Source organism: Anas platyrhynchos, chromosome 7 (assembly GCF_047663525.1).
Source record: "Anas platyrhynchos isolate ZD024472 breed Pekin duck chromosome 7, IASCAAS_PekinDuck_T2T, whole genome shotgun sequence".
Taxonomy (NCBI): Eukaryota; Metazoa; Chordata; class Aves; order Anseriformes; family Anatidae; genus Anas; species Anas platyrhynchos.
Window position 1 is genome coordinate 4873321 of NC_092593.1, and position 15217 is coordinate 4888537.

General features: G+C 36.8%; 1 protein-coding gene across 4 annotated transcripts in view; it reads right to left on the bottom strand.

The window, feature by feature from the left end:
- ARHGAP15 (Rho GTPase activating protein 15) overlaps nucleotides 1-15217 on the bottom strand; it is a 332166-nt gene that overhangs the window by 117336 nt on the left and 199613 nt on the right. For all 4 annotated transcript variants that reach the window (XM_038182038.2, XM_072040669.1, XM_038182039.2 and 1 more), the window contains one exon: nucleotides 11196-11294. In XM_038182038.2, the coding sequence (XP_038037966.1) occupies nucleotides 11196-11294 (99 nt within the window). The remainder of the gene's footprint in view (nucleotides 1-11195; nucleotides 11295-15217) is intronic.

Sequence of the window (15217 nt, forward strand, 5' to 3'; positions counted from 1 at the left end):
ATTAAAGTAGCACAAAGCTCATGTATGAATTCCTCAGGAGCTCCTGAAAAGAAGTTAAGTGTAGTCTGAAATTACTATCTGTTTTGAGATATTTTTAAAAAATAACACAAGGAGATACAAATAACATAGCTGAAATGTACCTGAGACATGCAAAGAATAAAGAAAAAATATCCACTTTTCAGAAGAAAAAAGGCTAGATGCTGGCAATATAATGCACCGGATATCTGTTAGCTGATTTCTGGGTGAAGTAAAGGCATAAATTTGATATTTTCATGGAAGATAATTATTTTAAAATTTGAGGCTACGGGAAGGATTTTGATTTGTATCATTGCCTTTGTATCTTAATTTTGACTGCAACATGGAATGATGTAAGGAAGGTGGAAATCCAATCTCAGCCCTTTTACTAGGGTTCACACAGATCCTCTGGTATTTCTAAAGACTTGGAAAGGAGAAGTTGGCATACAGTGTTTTCCATATCTAATTTCCTTCTTTGGTGAAAATTCCAGTAATCATTAACAACATTTACTACAGAGACATCCAAGACAGTTCCAAAGTTTCTAGCACAGACTCTCACTGTAAGCCGTGCTCTTTGTGTTTTTAATGTACGACATACCAGAAAACAAAAATGCAAGTGAAATAAAGATAATAAAGGAAAACATTAGGAACAATTTCTGGAGTGCAAATCCAGATGCCTCTCAAACATTATATTGTGACTGCAAAATATCTAAAGGGAACATCTCTTTGCTCAGTGATGGTAGAAGGGCACCTAAGCAAAACGCTCCATCATTGGATATGCCACCACAGTGAGGATAGCCCTGGAGGTCACAGACCTGGGCATTAAATAAGGCCGTTTTGAGCTCCTCTGTTTTAGTGGTATAGCAGGAAAACTGGAATGCTTAAAGAGCACCCTTTCTAGAATGTTACCTTTCTGTTTGGATTCAAGTCTGGTTTATGGGTTAGCCGGGCAAGAGAATTTGAATGATTTTATTTTCAGTAGTTAATTGGTTACAGTAGATGCTTAGCTTGTTTAAGGCTTAGTTTATAACCTCAGTGAAAGTGATTTTCATTAGAAGAGGTTTTATCTTATCTTTCCACTAAGGTTTATTAAAAATATGTAGCACCTGATAATTTAACACCGACTGAGTGACTGCTGAATTCTCCCCTCTCTCTGCCTGCCTGTCTCATACACACACACACACACACACACACACAAACAGAGGAATGCTTCTCGACTGCCAAACTATGTGCCAAGATTTTGTTCAATTTAATCTCAATCATATGAGTTAGAGAACCATGAAACAAAGTTTCTACCAAGTACGCTGACAGATTTTTAGTTCTAGTGGCTCCACAGGGCATCACTACAAGTACAGTAAGAAACTTTTCTTATTAAAGATTTTTGAGATGATCCGTTTTCCATTTAAGTCGACATGAGCAATATCACCATAAAGAACTCAACACTTGCTAACTGATACCATACACTCATCAAAATTATTTCACTTCTAAGTAAACAAAAAGTTGTGGTACCTCCAACACCATTGTGTGGTTGCTGCTGGCACAGGAAAGCCATGTGGTGGCAGCTACTCTGGTGTGTTATGTCACGTAACACCATGTCAGTTCAGGGCTGACAAATCTAAACATATGGTTTGAAATATTGGGGGAAATATTTCCTGGGGAGATGGGGTGAAGAGGCAGGGAATAGCTACTCTCTGTCTTTTGAGGAGTTTTTTGTTTTCTGAGCAAAAAGAACTTGAAGAAGCCTCATTGCTTTGCTCTTGCTTTGGAGGGGTCCGTGGTGATTTTAAGAGCCTCAGTATTACCTGAAAATGGTCCACAATCTGGGCAACTGCTCAAGTTTTTTGTTCTTTGTTTTGAAATTCTGATAGAAAATCTGGATATTTATATTTCTGATCCAAGTATATAAAGTTTAAGGCTCTGATCCAACAAAACACTGTGAGGAACATCCATTGACCACAAAAATGGGACTTACTTGGGTCTTTAAAAAGAAGTTGTACCTATTTTTGTGGACTGATTTCAGTAAATCAGGAAGTATGGAATGAAATATATCAATTACAGAGTCGAATAAACATGAGAAAGCAGTTCCTAATGGCAATATCTGTTTCCCAAGAATCTGAACTGTTTCAAATGTATCATCCCTGGCACCCGCAAAAAAGGTGCCTGAAGGAATCGCTGAGAGCTGGATCCGGCTGCCTGCAGCTATTCAGGATCGAAGCGATACGGTTCTGCTGTGTTATAAAACAAAATGGCCACATTTTGCTCTCATTTACATATATGTCATTCCACTCAAACCAGTGAGCATTGTTTGTCTGCGTGAAGACAAAAAGAAGTTGTTTTGCTATATAATTACATCCATGATCTGTGAGGATCCTGATTAAAATAAAGCAATCTGCAGAGTGAATATACAACCAGAGGTCTTTACAAGACATGTTAATTCTGGGGCCGATTATAATGCAGTAGCAAATTTAGGGGCGATTTAGTTCTTAGATTGCTAGCAAGATCAACTTCATAAATTCAGAGGAGTAAAAGGAACGAAAAAATCTCCTCTTAAAGAAGAGAAAATCTTAACACAAACTCTCCTTTTTTAAGCTGGTCTTACTTTGCCCTCTGCCTTGCTCCTGAAGCTTTCTGTTGGTACAATTTCTCTCACTTAGGTATCAATCCCATTAGGCTGCTATATTATATGGTTAAAACATTGATGTAACGCAAGCTGCTACAGCAAATAATTGAAGTAATAAAATACAACTGCAGTTATTTGCTCTCCTCAATTACAAGCAGAAAAAAGGAGAAAGGATTTTTTTAAACTGACCCCATAGTGTTACATACAGACAGCAAAACTTTTTTTTTTCTATTTTTTTTTTTCTATTTTATTGCAGTAACACTTTTGAAAAATATAGTGGACTTGTTTTAACTTTTTTTTTTTTTTTTCCAATTATTTGTTTTAGGCAGGAAAAGTAATTAGTGTACATTGTGGAATTATGCCTTCATAATTTTCCTTTATATCCATAGATTTATTTTAAGGAGCAGGAATGCTGAAAGCATCTGAACGTACAACTACCTTTGTTTTTTTCCCTAAAGGAATTTAATAGACTTAAAGCATTTTTTTTTTTTTTTTCTTGTGAGCATCTCTAGGCCAGACTCTGTCAAGTGTTAGCTCAAAGTGTTCCACTAATGGCTGAAGTGTAAAGTTTGACTAAATGGGATTTGCGGCAGAAATAGTGCCAGATCCTTGCCCGTGACAGTATGTGTAGTAAGGCACAGTGCCTCACATCCTCAATTTATTCAGGAGGAAAAGACGGGAATTATTATTATTATTTTTTTTTATATATAATCTTCTTCATGGTTAGGATGTGGATATCCTCAAGTGTGAACTTTGCTGAATCTGTCTAGGGGCTATGTCAGGACCTTCATGTTCTCATTGGCATGGGCTAAGCACCAGAGATAGTCAGCTGGCTTTAAATTTCTCTAGACTTTGTTTCAGCATGTAGACATGTCAACTGTTTGATTTACAAAGTGTATTAACATTATTTTAATATCTAGAAAATGCTGTTTGATTCTTTCTTATTTCATAGGTTAAGTGGTTTATTTTATTTATTAAGCCTATTGAAAAAGATTTTATGGAAAATTCTGAAGACAAAATGCACCATTTCCTTCTACATGTTCACTAATAGATATATTATACAATGCTAGAAAAAGGCAAAAGGCCAAGCTCATCTCTGGTGTAATTCCAGTAAAAGCAATAAAATTACACAAGGCATGAATTTGGCCCAGGCACTGTAAATGTTACTCTGGTGCACACTGAGTGTCTGCTTGTTTTTACTGGCAAGGCTTAAAATACAAATCCCCCCTTTTTCATAGAAATGGATACATTTCTCTGGAACAGATTAATCAAGGAAACAGGTATCAGGTAACTATGACAAAGACAGCAACTGGTTCAAGTGCCTGCCTTTTTTTTTGTCTTTTTCTTCTTCTGACTAGCTTACAATCGCTGCTCTCAGAATTTTAGATATATATTTATTTTCTCTTTTTGCATTGTCATTGCAAGACTTTTTTTTTTTTTTTTTTTTTTTTTTTTTTTTTTTCTGTCTCCTTTTGTCTAATTTGTCTTGTATGCTCTTCCGTGATGTTTCCTGTTGACACTTCTCGATATTTTTTCTAACTCGGAATGTGGCTTTCTAGCAGACACAGAGGCCCCAGAGTGAATACCCTTCAGAGCCAATTCTGACTTGGACCTTGCACAACGCTATTAACTGGCTCTTGCTCGAAGAAAGGTGGCTATAGCGGGATTGCCTGAGCCTGAAGACAGAACGGGTCAGGGAAAGCTTGCCAATATGTGTGCACTAAATTCAACCGCTCTTAATTTCTGCTCAGAAGAAGAAGGAGAAAAACACAAAAACATTTTAAATCACAAACTTGCAAGGGCTTTTCTCAGAATTTGGTTGTTTTACATTGCATTCGTCTGTATGTTTAAGTTTGTGCTTGCTGGCCACTTTAAAGTAAACATAGTTCAATGCCCTCAGAAACAGTTTTCCTCAGCCCACTAGAATTCCCTGGAAAAAAGCTTTATCTGCTGAACTGCTGGATATTTTTGTGTGTGTGTAATTTTTTTTATCAGCTTGTTTTGTTTCCTTTTTTTTTTTTTTTTTTCTTTTCTTTTTTATTCAGTGCTTATAAAAGTTGGGAGCAGGAGCCCTGCTGGAACAAGATAGAATCATAAAAGACTTCAGGAATCTCATCACAACCTAAACAGTACAAATTGCACATTCTTCATGGAAGTATTAGCTTTTAGTGCGTGCCTGGATCCAAGTATAATAGATTATCCCAAAGTGGGAAAGAATGAACAGTACAAAATTAGCAGAACTGGGAGCTCAGATCATTTGGTGGAGCAATATGATCTCTGTACTTTCAGGGTACTGAATGCTAAAGCCACTGGAAACAGTATGTAAAATTATATCAGAGTAAGCAAGGAAGCATGTGTAGGCCTGGGAGAACGAAAAAAGTTTGGACAATACCTTCCTAGAGGAGAATAAGTATTGAAATTCAGTGAATGAGCTTGTAGGGAACAAACTACTATTCATGAACAATTTCTTGCTCTGAAGATAGAAATATGGAATGCTAAAAGTTATGACAGGGAGAAAATACAAATAAAATACTTTTCAATGGTTGTGCAGGGGCCAACTGCTGTGGGAGAGTAACCCAGCACTGAGACTGAAATATAAAGCTGCCCTGTGAGCAGCATAGGTTTCCTCAGGCTGTCCTTCTCAAAGAAACCTTGCCAGAATGCGTCCTTTATTGCACCATCTGATGGGTTTGGACTAACAGTGAAGCAGTTCAGGAACACCGTACAGTTAGTGGAAGCTTGAGGATGGTGGTGAGCATACTCTGGTAAAATACCCGGTATGTTCCAATTGCCTCTTTTGGGTCCTCAGGAACGGGACTGAAGTATTCTGGAGTAACAAATTGTATTGGCTGCCAGAGGTTGTATAAATTGGTTATTAATACATACCTTGGCAGCACAGGCCTCTGGTCTTCTGTCATCTCCACTGCACTCCACTAAACTACCCAGTACACCAGCCCAAAACGAGTGATCCCAGCAAGGGAGTCATCAGTGTTAGGAGCTGGCTGCAATTTTTTTTTTAAGTCTTAGGCAGTGCTTTCTACCATTAGAAAATGAGAGAGTGTGGAATGGTTTTATATACTCTTTTTTTTTTTTTTTTTTTCTCTTAGCTATGTAAATATATTCACAATACTTTATATTTTAAAAACTCATTTCCTCTTTGCTTAATTCCTTAAGATAAGTGAACCCTCCCCTATGTAAACGTCCTACCAGAATAGTGACTACCTTTTAAGCAGTATATGATTTAGAAGGTAATTTTTTACTATTTTCTTATATATGTGTATATATATAGGTTCTAAAGTGCTTTTAGCTGTACTTTAGTATTTAGATTAAGAGATAAAAATGATGAAAGGGACACAACCTTCTGTCACGGGCATGGCATTTGGGAGGTGAGGTAGTTTAAAATATCATTTCTATCTTCATTTCTCTTCATCATGACGACTGTATTTCTTTACCACATCCCATAAGGTACTTTGTCTTTGTTCAAGACATTTTCTTTCTTAAACACTGAGTATTCTGGGGTCTGGGACTTTGTGTGTGAGTGCACTGCTACACACAATGACATTATGACTAGTCAAGTTGGAGGTATGGACATCAAAGCCAAACTGATTATTGATTGTAGGTTCTTTGAGGTGTTGAACTCTGGACGCCTTTTAAGAAATCTGATTTTCAAGTTAAAAATTTTCTCCCAGCTGTATCCTGTGAAAACTGCACAGCCAAGCTCCCAGTACCCAGTGGTCACTCCTGAAGCCTTGCTGGAACTCCCTGTCCGACCCCAGCAGATCTCCCCCTGCCCAGGCCGAGAGCCCTGCACTCAGGGATTTTTGTCACTGCTCTTATTTAACATGATTTGTTCACTGGGGCTCAGAGCAATGAAACCCAGTAAATAATACACTGGCCAAACAGAGAAGATAACAAAAGGAAATAGTTAAGGTACTATAATAATTTTAGCCATTCTTTTTTCAGGTCACTATAATCTGCCCAAAGATAACTAATTGTTCAAAGTAAACATTCCACTCCAACCACAAAAGGAATCCATTACACAAACATATAATTCACAGTCATTTTTAGTGGGTTGTAAACAGTTTGGAATGAGCATAAAATGGGACAAAAATCAAAGTGAGCATTTAGAAATGAAAAAGTGTTTGCTACAAAAGGTCAGTCCCTTTACTTGGCAAACTATGTAGAAAAGCCTGGGAAAATGTTGAACACACAAGCAGTAAGGGAATTTTAAAGCCAACAACCTCCCTGTTTCTTTAAACAGACATCGGAACCTATAACTGGATCCTGTCAAACAAACGACAGCAAAAAAACATAACAGCTGCTAAGAAGTAAAGTTGAAAGATAAAGTTTTCTAAGCTAAGAACCTTCTCAGAAGTGGACTAAAGGTCTTTCTTAAATCTTTAAGCAAGGTTATGGATCCCAGGGTGGCTTTTAGGCATCGAATCAAATATGTAATTTTGTGTATCATTCCTGTCAGAGCATCCTGTGCTCCAAGAAAAGCAACAGAAAACAATGTCTGCAATGTCCAGCTTAGAATGAAAACTGTACCTGTAATCACCAGCCTTGCTGCCTGCAGTGTCATTTCTCAAGTCATTTAGGCGGATTTGAGAACACTAACTCAGATTTGGAAACAGAGGGAGAAAATGAAGGACATTTCAAAAGAGAGATGAAAGTTAAATTATATTTCCCTGGAGCATTAGTACTGTATTTCTTTACAAAATCTAAGTACACTGGATACCACCAATAGGTTTAAGATACTGACTGCTCGGGGTGTTCATTTACTCTGCTATTAGATACACGGGCAAATGATCATCCCTGGAAGAGGGTTGAATATCAGGCTGTTTTCACATGGTAAAACTTTGCTATGAGAAACACTGGATGGCTTTTTGTATAGGTAGACTGATATTTTTATTTTTGTATGCGTTCTACTCATGCCTTTCACTTATTTTAAAAAATGCAAAAAAAACGCCAGGACTTTTAAAGGGTCACGAATAACAAAATAAATAGGCGACTCAAGAAATGACTGGAAATCATATCTGCAGCACCACTGGTCTTGTAATGGGCCCCACCCTTGGCAGAGTGCACGGCATGTGGATTACAGAGCAGCAGGAGGATTGTCCCAGGCTCTCCTTGCTGCACTGCTCAGCTCTGTGCGGGCTGGTGCTACCTATCAGATGCCCTCTGGGCCAAGCATGGGGTTAAAAAGGCAGGTCAAAAGATCAGAACTCAGGGCCTATCCAAGGTAGGTGTTGATGGCAAACCAACAGAATACACAAGGGGAAAATACAAAACAAAACAAAAAACGGATACAGGGTTCTGTGAAAATTTTCCCCTTCAAGTCCCCTGAGAAAGGCGAAAGTGGTAGAAATGGTAGAAATCTTTGAGTATCCACTGTATTTCTTCAATCTGACCATGGCATGGTACAGAATTATTCCCTTCCCAGGTCACATCAGATGCATGGCTGATTTTTCTGTCAAGGATTTTGCATTAAATGCCCAGTGTCCAACACACGTTGCCAAGACACTATTGACTTTAGTGGCATAGCTCTGTAGAATTAAATTCTTCAGGCAAGAATTCCATCTAAAATTGTGAATGAATAAATAATACAGGAAGAATGAAGAAAAAAAACAACTAAGCTTGTTATTCCCCCCCCCCCAAAAAAAAAAAAAAGAAATTAAAAAAAAAAAAAGAAATAAAGAAAAAAAAAGTGAAAATTGCCTTGCAAGTTTACAAGAATGGGAATATTTTTAATTACTATCTATCTAAAACCCCACTGCCAGCTCTGAAAGATGGCTGATTGAATGTATAAAGACCCTTTGCTTCCCTGTTCTATTTTAATAACTACAAAACGAGGCTGAAAACATGGAATTCACTCTTGAACAAGTGAATCTGTGTCGGACAGATAAATATGCATTATGGAGTGAGAATTAGACCAGACCTTATAAAGCACCTCTGTCCTGAAGTGGTGAATGAGCAAACAATAGCCTAGGGGACAAACAACCAAAATCTGATCTAAGTTGCAGGAAAAAATATCAGAATAATTCCTCTGATTTTAATGTAGATATTCATTTAAAAATAGTGTAACTAAACAGGAAATCTTGCCAACAGTTAATGACACCCTCTACATTTTTAATCTGTGGAAGAATATTACTACAGTTAGCTATTGTATGTAACGTCATCTACACAGGAAAATGTACTAATTAATATGGTTTATTCAGATCACCACTAGACTGTCTGTGCACAGTGATAACATTAAAAAAAAATCACACACAAAAAAAGAAAGAAAATCAATAGGTAAACAATAACTAAAAACATGACTTCATAAATACAAATATAGTCGTACAGCAAAGTATGAAAGTTTTGTAAGCAACATTTAGGGTTAGTCTCCTAAGATCTTTTTTTCCTGATAATCCTTTATCTTAGATGAAGCACAAAAGTAACATTTTTGGTACAGTTACAGTGTGTAGATGATATATTTTCTAAACACACACACACAAAAAAACAACTTCAGGAAAAAAATAAAAAAGCTTTTCTACAACAGCCAATATGCCAGCTGTACTAAGTATTTAGGCCATCTTACTAAGACTATGAAAGTAAACATACAGTTTTCATTAAATGTGCCTTTCCCATAATTGGTACATAAGTATTTCCCATGACTCTGCAGTTGAGTATCTTGGCTGGAGGCGTATCTGGCCATTAAGAGGAGGGCTTCAGATCTGTTGAGTCTCAGCCATGCCGGGAGACTTGGCACCTCCACATACTGCTTCCTAATACCAACCCCGGTATAAAATGTCATCAGAAGCTTGCATAAACATTGGACTTAGCTTCACATAAATTACTGCTGTCCTGAGATAGTTTATGCCAGAACTTAGTAAAAACAACACTTTGAGTAAATAGAATGTGAGCAAATGCAAGCATCTTAATCCAAAAAAATGATAATAGAAAAACTGTATATCAAATATAAACTCATAAATACAGCGATAAAAATAAATTTTTATCTCACGCCATATGATTAGCTTTTATTTACATGCTAGACTAACTAAAAGGGATAGACTTTCTCCAAGTTACAGCAACTTTGAGGGAAACACAAACATATGAACAATAGCGTAATACTCCGAAGGATGGATTCCTCTGAAGAAACAGTGATATTTTCATTTTCTTCCTTGTACATTTCACACAGACAATAAACATCTAATTAGGTTCCCTGGATTTTTCTATTACGGTTCAGCAGTGCAGAGACCTTTGGCCTTGCTTCTCCTGGAGGAGTGGTCAGATACCACAAATCACCTACGAAATATCTAGTGCATCTTTTGGAGAACCTGTGCTATGATCACAACCAAGCAGTCAATTAGACACGTTCTGCATGGCGTGGCATTTTTCTACTGTAATCCCTGCCTTTCTTTATCAAGTTCTGAATTTCTCCTTGCAATTCCTCCTCTATTAATAGTCACTTCACACATGTATCCCCTTTCTTTGTCTCTCTCTTTCATCCAGCCTCCAGCCTTCCTCCAAAAAACCAATGCTACTATCTCCCCCTACCGAACAGTCTCCAGTTTGTTAGTCTCTGACTTCCTGCCAATCATTCTGGGAATAATAATATCCCAGTACTCTCTTTGCTGTATAATTAAAGCATGAATTTCCCAGAGTTTGAAACTCCAGGGTATTTTTATTGCACCTTTCACTATAAAACCAGGTAACAATGACAGAATTAAAATAGCCTTTTCCTTTGTGGTTAACAGTCTAAATATCTTTTTATTTTCCATTGGTTCTCTTCTTCTGAGACTCCAGTATATGACAGTGACAATGGGTTCACCCAGCCTTATTCTGAAAATAAATTTTCTATCTTTTGCAAGATATATGTTTCCCCAGATCCCTGGAACAAGTTGTAAACTTGTAACAGATGGTGATGAAGCCTCACATTTTTATACAATACATTTTAAGATTCTGCATCTACCGCATGTACCTTCCAAAGAAAATGACCTTCAGTGAGAGAAGATACACTTGAAAGAAAGGAAGGCAGGCAATGGTGTTAAGCACATCTTTTTATACTATGAAAATCTTTCTTATTAAATTAATCAAAACTTTTAATGAGGATGAATACTCTTTCCAATAATCTCACAGTATCATGGCTTTTCAAAATAACAGTAAAAAATAGGTACCTGTACACAGTTAAAAATATATATTTGTGGTTGCACTAAAATAACATTAATTTTCGTTGAATACAATTCAGGACTTAGGAAAAAGTATTGGCATTACATTCACCAGAGATTTCAGGATGAAAGTTGCTGACATTTTATCGATTTTTAGCATTTACTTACCCAGAGAAAGACTAAAACAACAACATGTCAAACAAAATATAAGGAATAATCAGCACAAATGGGTTTTATTAATGTCTTATTGTATAAAGGAAATGAAGATATAGAGTGGGGTATAGTTCAGTCCATAACTATATTATAAATTGAACTGCCTGCCTACTCTGGCAATTCAAGCAGAGTTACAAGGTTAAACTTTTGATTACTAACAGAGAAACAAAAAATAGTATGAAACATTAATAACTCACCTCTTCTTTCAACAGCTTTTATACACAGTCTTACAAATTGGGGGACTGTAGAATTCTCATGCTCACATACCAAGTGCAAATGGGAGCCAAAAATTTGATCTGCATTTGGGAAAAGAAAAAAGAAAAACAACATAGGAAAGTGCGTTAAAGCATATTATTAGCAATATTTTATTTATTTATTTATTCTTTTGCCGAGCTTGCATATCAATTAAAAACTCAATATGGGAAATGGGCCAACAAAGTTGGAGACGAGTCCCTTCTGAGTCCTACTGTTTGTTACCTTCTGCCCTGAGCACAGACCTCTCAGTACTTGCTCGCCTCAGCACTCAGGTCGAAGCTTCAGTTCTCATTTGTACCTTGACCTTTCTAAAGCTTGTAGTCCACGGTCTCTGAGTTTGTTTGGATGGGCCATAAACTACCATGTGGGTGCATCATTAGGACTCGGAGTACAATTTCATCTAATCTTTACTGGAGGTTTTAATCATCAAATTACCTGCTTGAAAAATGGAAGGTACTAAACATCTTTTGATGAGGATAGAATATGTTACACCAAGTTTAACTTGTGGTTTGTGTTGTTTCCTTGACAAATAAGCATTTAGCCTTATAATGCTACATTTTAATTTTTACGATGTTAAAGTTCTGATACACAGAATGTTCCTCTTAAAACATCGGTATAACCCAGTTAAAACTTTCAGATTACTAATTAGCTTCCTCCACCTAATTTCCACTCTATATATTTGAGAAATTACGTAAAGAGCAATCAGTAATGGGGATGGTGTCAGCTAGAATCAAAATGCATCAAACAGATGAACGAAACTATTCAATAAGAGCCAGTTAAATGCTGAAACAATAGGACTGTACTACCATCATTTATCCAAAGAGACAGTCTCCATATAGCATTTCAACAGCGTACTACACTTTGGAAATTGGAGTAGAGGCTTTCAAAAATGTTTGTAAAGACAGCTGAGGGGTGCTGGCACAGGGCTGGGCTCTGCAGAGTGGAGCCAACAAGCACACTCAGTCCTCGAGAGCCTGCAGCCCTCGAGAGTATCTGTGGCACCAGGACACTTTCTCCACAGTCAGTTCCACCACCTCCCACCGTGATCAGTTTGAAAGGTTCTTCCTCAAAGGAGCACAACATTTTCTCACCACCAGTCCAAATGCTGTTTGCTCTTTTTCTGCTTTGCAATGACATTAGCTTCGCCTTCCTATCATTAGTAAGAAATAACCGCTGTTATTTCTTACTAAGCTTGGACTCTTTAGCAGCTTGACTGCCTTTTCTTTCCTAATACTTCAGACTAAGGAATAAGCTAGGAAACAAGACAGGGTGCACGGGATGGCAGGAGTTTTGGGCTTCTTGACATGCACCAGGGAAGCTTATTCCAGTACCTGGCAACGTGTGTGATCTGCATTCTGGTAGAGTATTTCAAAGCAAGCCTGAATTTAAGCTAGCCAGAGTTTCAGCTGCAGAAGGGATGGAGGACTGGGTTTGCAGAACTACACTGAAGAAGGTTGTGTGCATGTGTGGCGTTAAGCATTAGCGAACAGTCTGTTACATGTTTTGGGGTTATGTTTCTGACAAAGCACAGTCTGGTTACATTTTCTTCATAAAACATTTATAGCTGCCTTCAGTGGTAATTATATATACAGAGATTTATGATTAAAATGTACTAGCACTTCCTCCTTTGACATCTTAATTGTTTTTTAAAATTTTAGCAAAGACCTGTCAAATTCTTTGCATAATGTGGAATATTCTCCAATATAAATTATGTTAAAAAGAAGTAAAAATATATCCTATTTGCTTGACAAAGACACTTGTAAACAATTTCAGGAATAAAACAGTCAAGAAACTACACTGGGTTTAGAAGGCCAGTACGTGAAGAACTGAATGGAAATTAATGCAAGGATGTTCAGCAACTTCTCTTCTGTGCTATAACTGCTTTATAACCAACTTGCAGGATTTTGTAGTTGCTCTTTCAGTCTGCAGTATGAATGCAGAATACTCACTGTTCTTGGGAGGAAATTTTGAAAAGACTGGAGACTGTTTTGCAATTCTCACCTCATCACCCCTTTTCTGGATGCGGATTTTCTGGATTTGGACTTGCATCTTCTACAGCAAACAGTTTAACTTTGTTTTATGTACTTTTCAGTTTACAGATATAGTCGCATTCTGTCTTTTGCAGTTAAGGTTATAAACACCTTTTCTTCAGAAAATAGGCACCGGTCATCAAAAGACACTTTGGTAAAACAATGACACAGAACAGCTTGGTTTTGTTTGTTTGTTTTGTTTTCCTCCTAGAAATTCATGGATTTTTAGAAGTACTTGATCTAATAAGTCACACAAATATTCTGAATTCTGGGTGTTCCATGACTATTTCTAGTCAATTTATTTTTTTCCTGGATCTGTTTCTGTACATAAACATGGGAATGGCAGAAGTTACACTGCCAAATTTACACTCACAGGTAACAAGAATAGTTGAGCAAAACTTATTTAATATTTATGTAGAATTTTAAAAACAAGACATTATATGAATGCTAATTACTTTTTTTTTTTTTTTTTTTCTCACTAGATTTATGTGTAACTAAGATATTGGTTCTTACTCTTTTAGAGGTGTATATATATATTAAATTGCATCTAAGGAGAAACTACCCAGAACATCTTTTCAAAAAATAAGAACTGCTCCCAAAGGAATAAAAGAAGCAAAAAAGCCCTTGTTTGATTTATTTGAGATAAGGCTCTTCAAAACTTCATTTTTTATGACTTAAAAAAAAAAAAAAAAAGATGTACACAACACTCCTAACCTCCTGTTATGACAGTTTATGTTTCCTATCCAGCTTATTTAACTCAAATGCCTGGGAAATAGACACAATTACCACCTTATGGAATGCTACTTAACTTTAAATGCTCCCCTCTGAATAGAAATCCACTTTATCTTCTCAGAGTTATTCCAGTTTCTCAGGAATTATTTCCTCTATAGGCTCCTGAAATGCTCTTGTTTCATCATTTAAAAATTTAAACTAACAATTGTTCAGAAATATCTTTTATTAGAACAAAGGCAATTCCCATACAGTGGATTCTGTTCACAAGAGCTTGTACAAAGGAGCTGCATACTATGCCCATATACAGCTTTAATCATTCACTCTTTCAGCTGTTATCAATTTAAAACCAATGAAACTCCCACACTGAGTCCATTTGAGCAGTCAATTTTAATATCTTGGGGCATCTGTAGTTATTCTGAATTGGCTGCAAAAGCAGAACTAACAAGTTAAGCTCTAACCATAAGTCTACATCAGGCTGGTAAACCATACATCAAACACAGACAGTTAGTCAATACTGTAGTATGAAAAACCAACAAGCATTTTTAAGAAGAGCAATATATTCATAATATGTTTGGTGGTATGGTTTACATTACACATCCCTGCTATCTGTGCTTTAAACCTTCTATTTAAGATGGTGGGGTGTGTGACAGCTTTGCACATGGATATAAAATGAGACACCAGAAGAGGAGAGAATGGACATTCGCAAGTTGTATAATATAAAATGATGATTACAGCTGCAATGAATTGCTTGTTCTGGTGAGCTTCAAGTTCTCCCTGAGTCTGACAGAGCTGCTCTTTCTGAGTAGCTTTCACAGGCTGCAGCAAAGCCACTAATCCTGAGCTGCAGAAATCCAGGCTATGGGACACAATACTTCTGGAAAAGAAACAATTAAAACAAAATCACAAAAGCCACATCCTCACTGAGAATGCCATTGTTTAACTGTTTTTGGTGTATAGGGATGAGATGTGGCCACACTGAGAAGGAATTCATATCCTAGTATTTTTCATTAAAAAAAAAAAAAAAAAAAAAAAAAAAACAGGGAAGGGAATCGCTAGCATCCTGAATTCTCAGGCAGAAGCTCAAATTCTGACACAAGAGGAGAGGGCATAATGGTGTCATGTCCGAGTTTTTAAAAGCATGAATTGTACCTATGTAACATAATTCGCTGCCTTCAAGGAGCGAATACTCATGGAGTTAACTG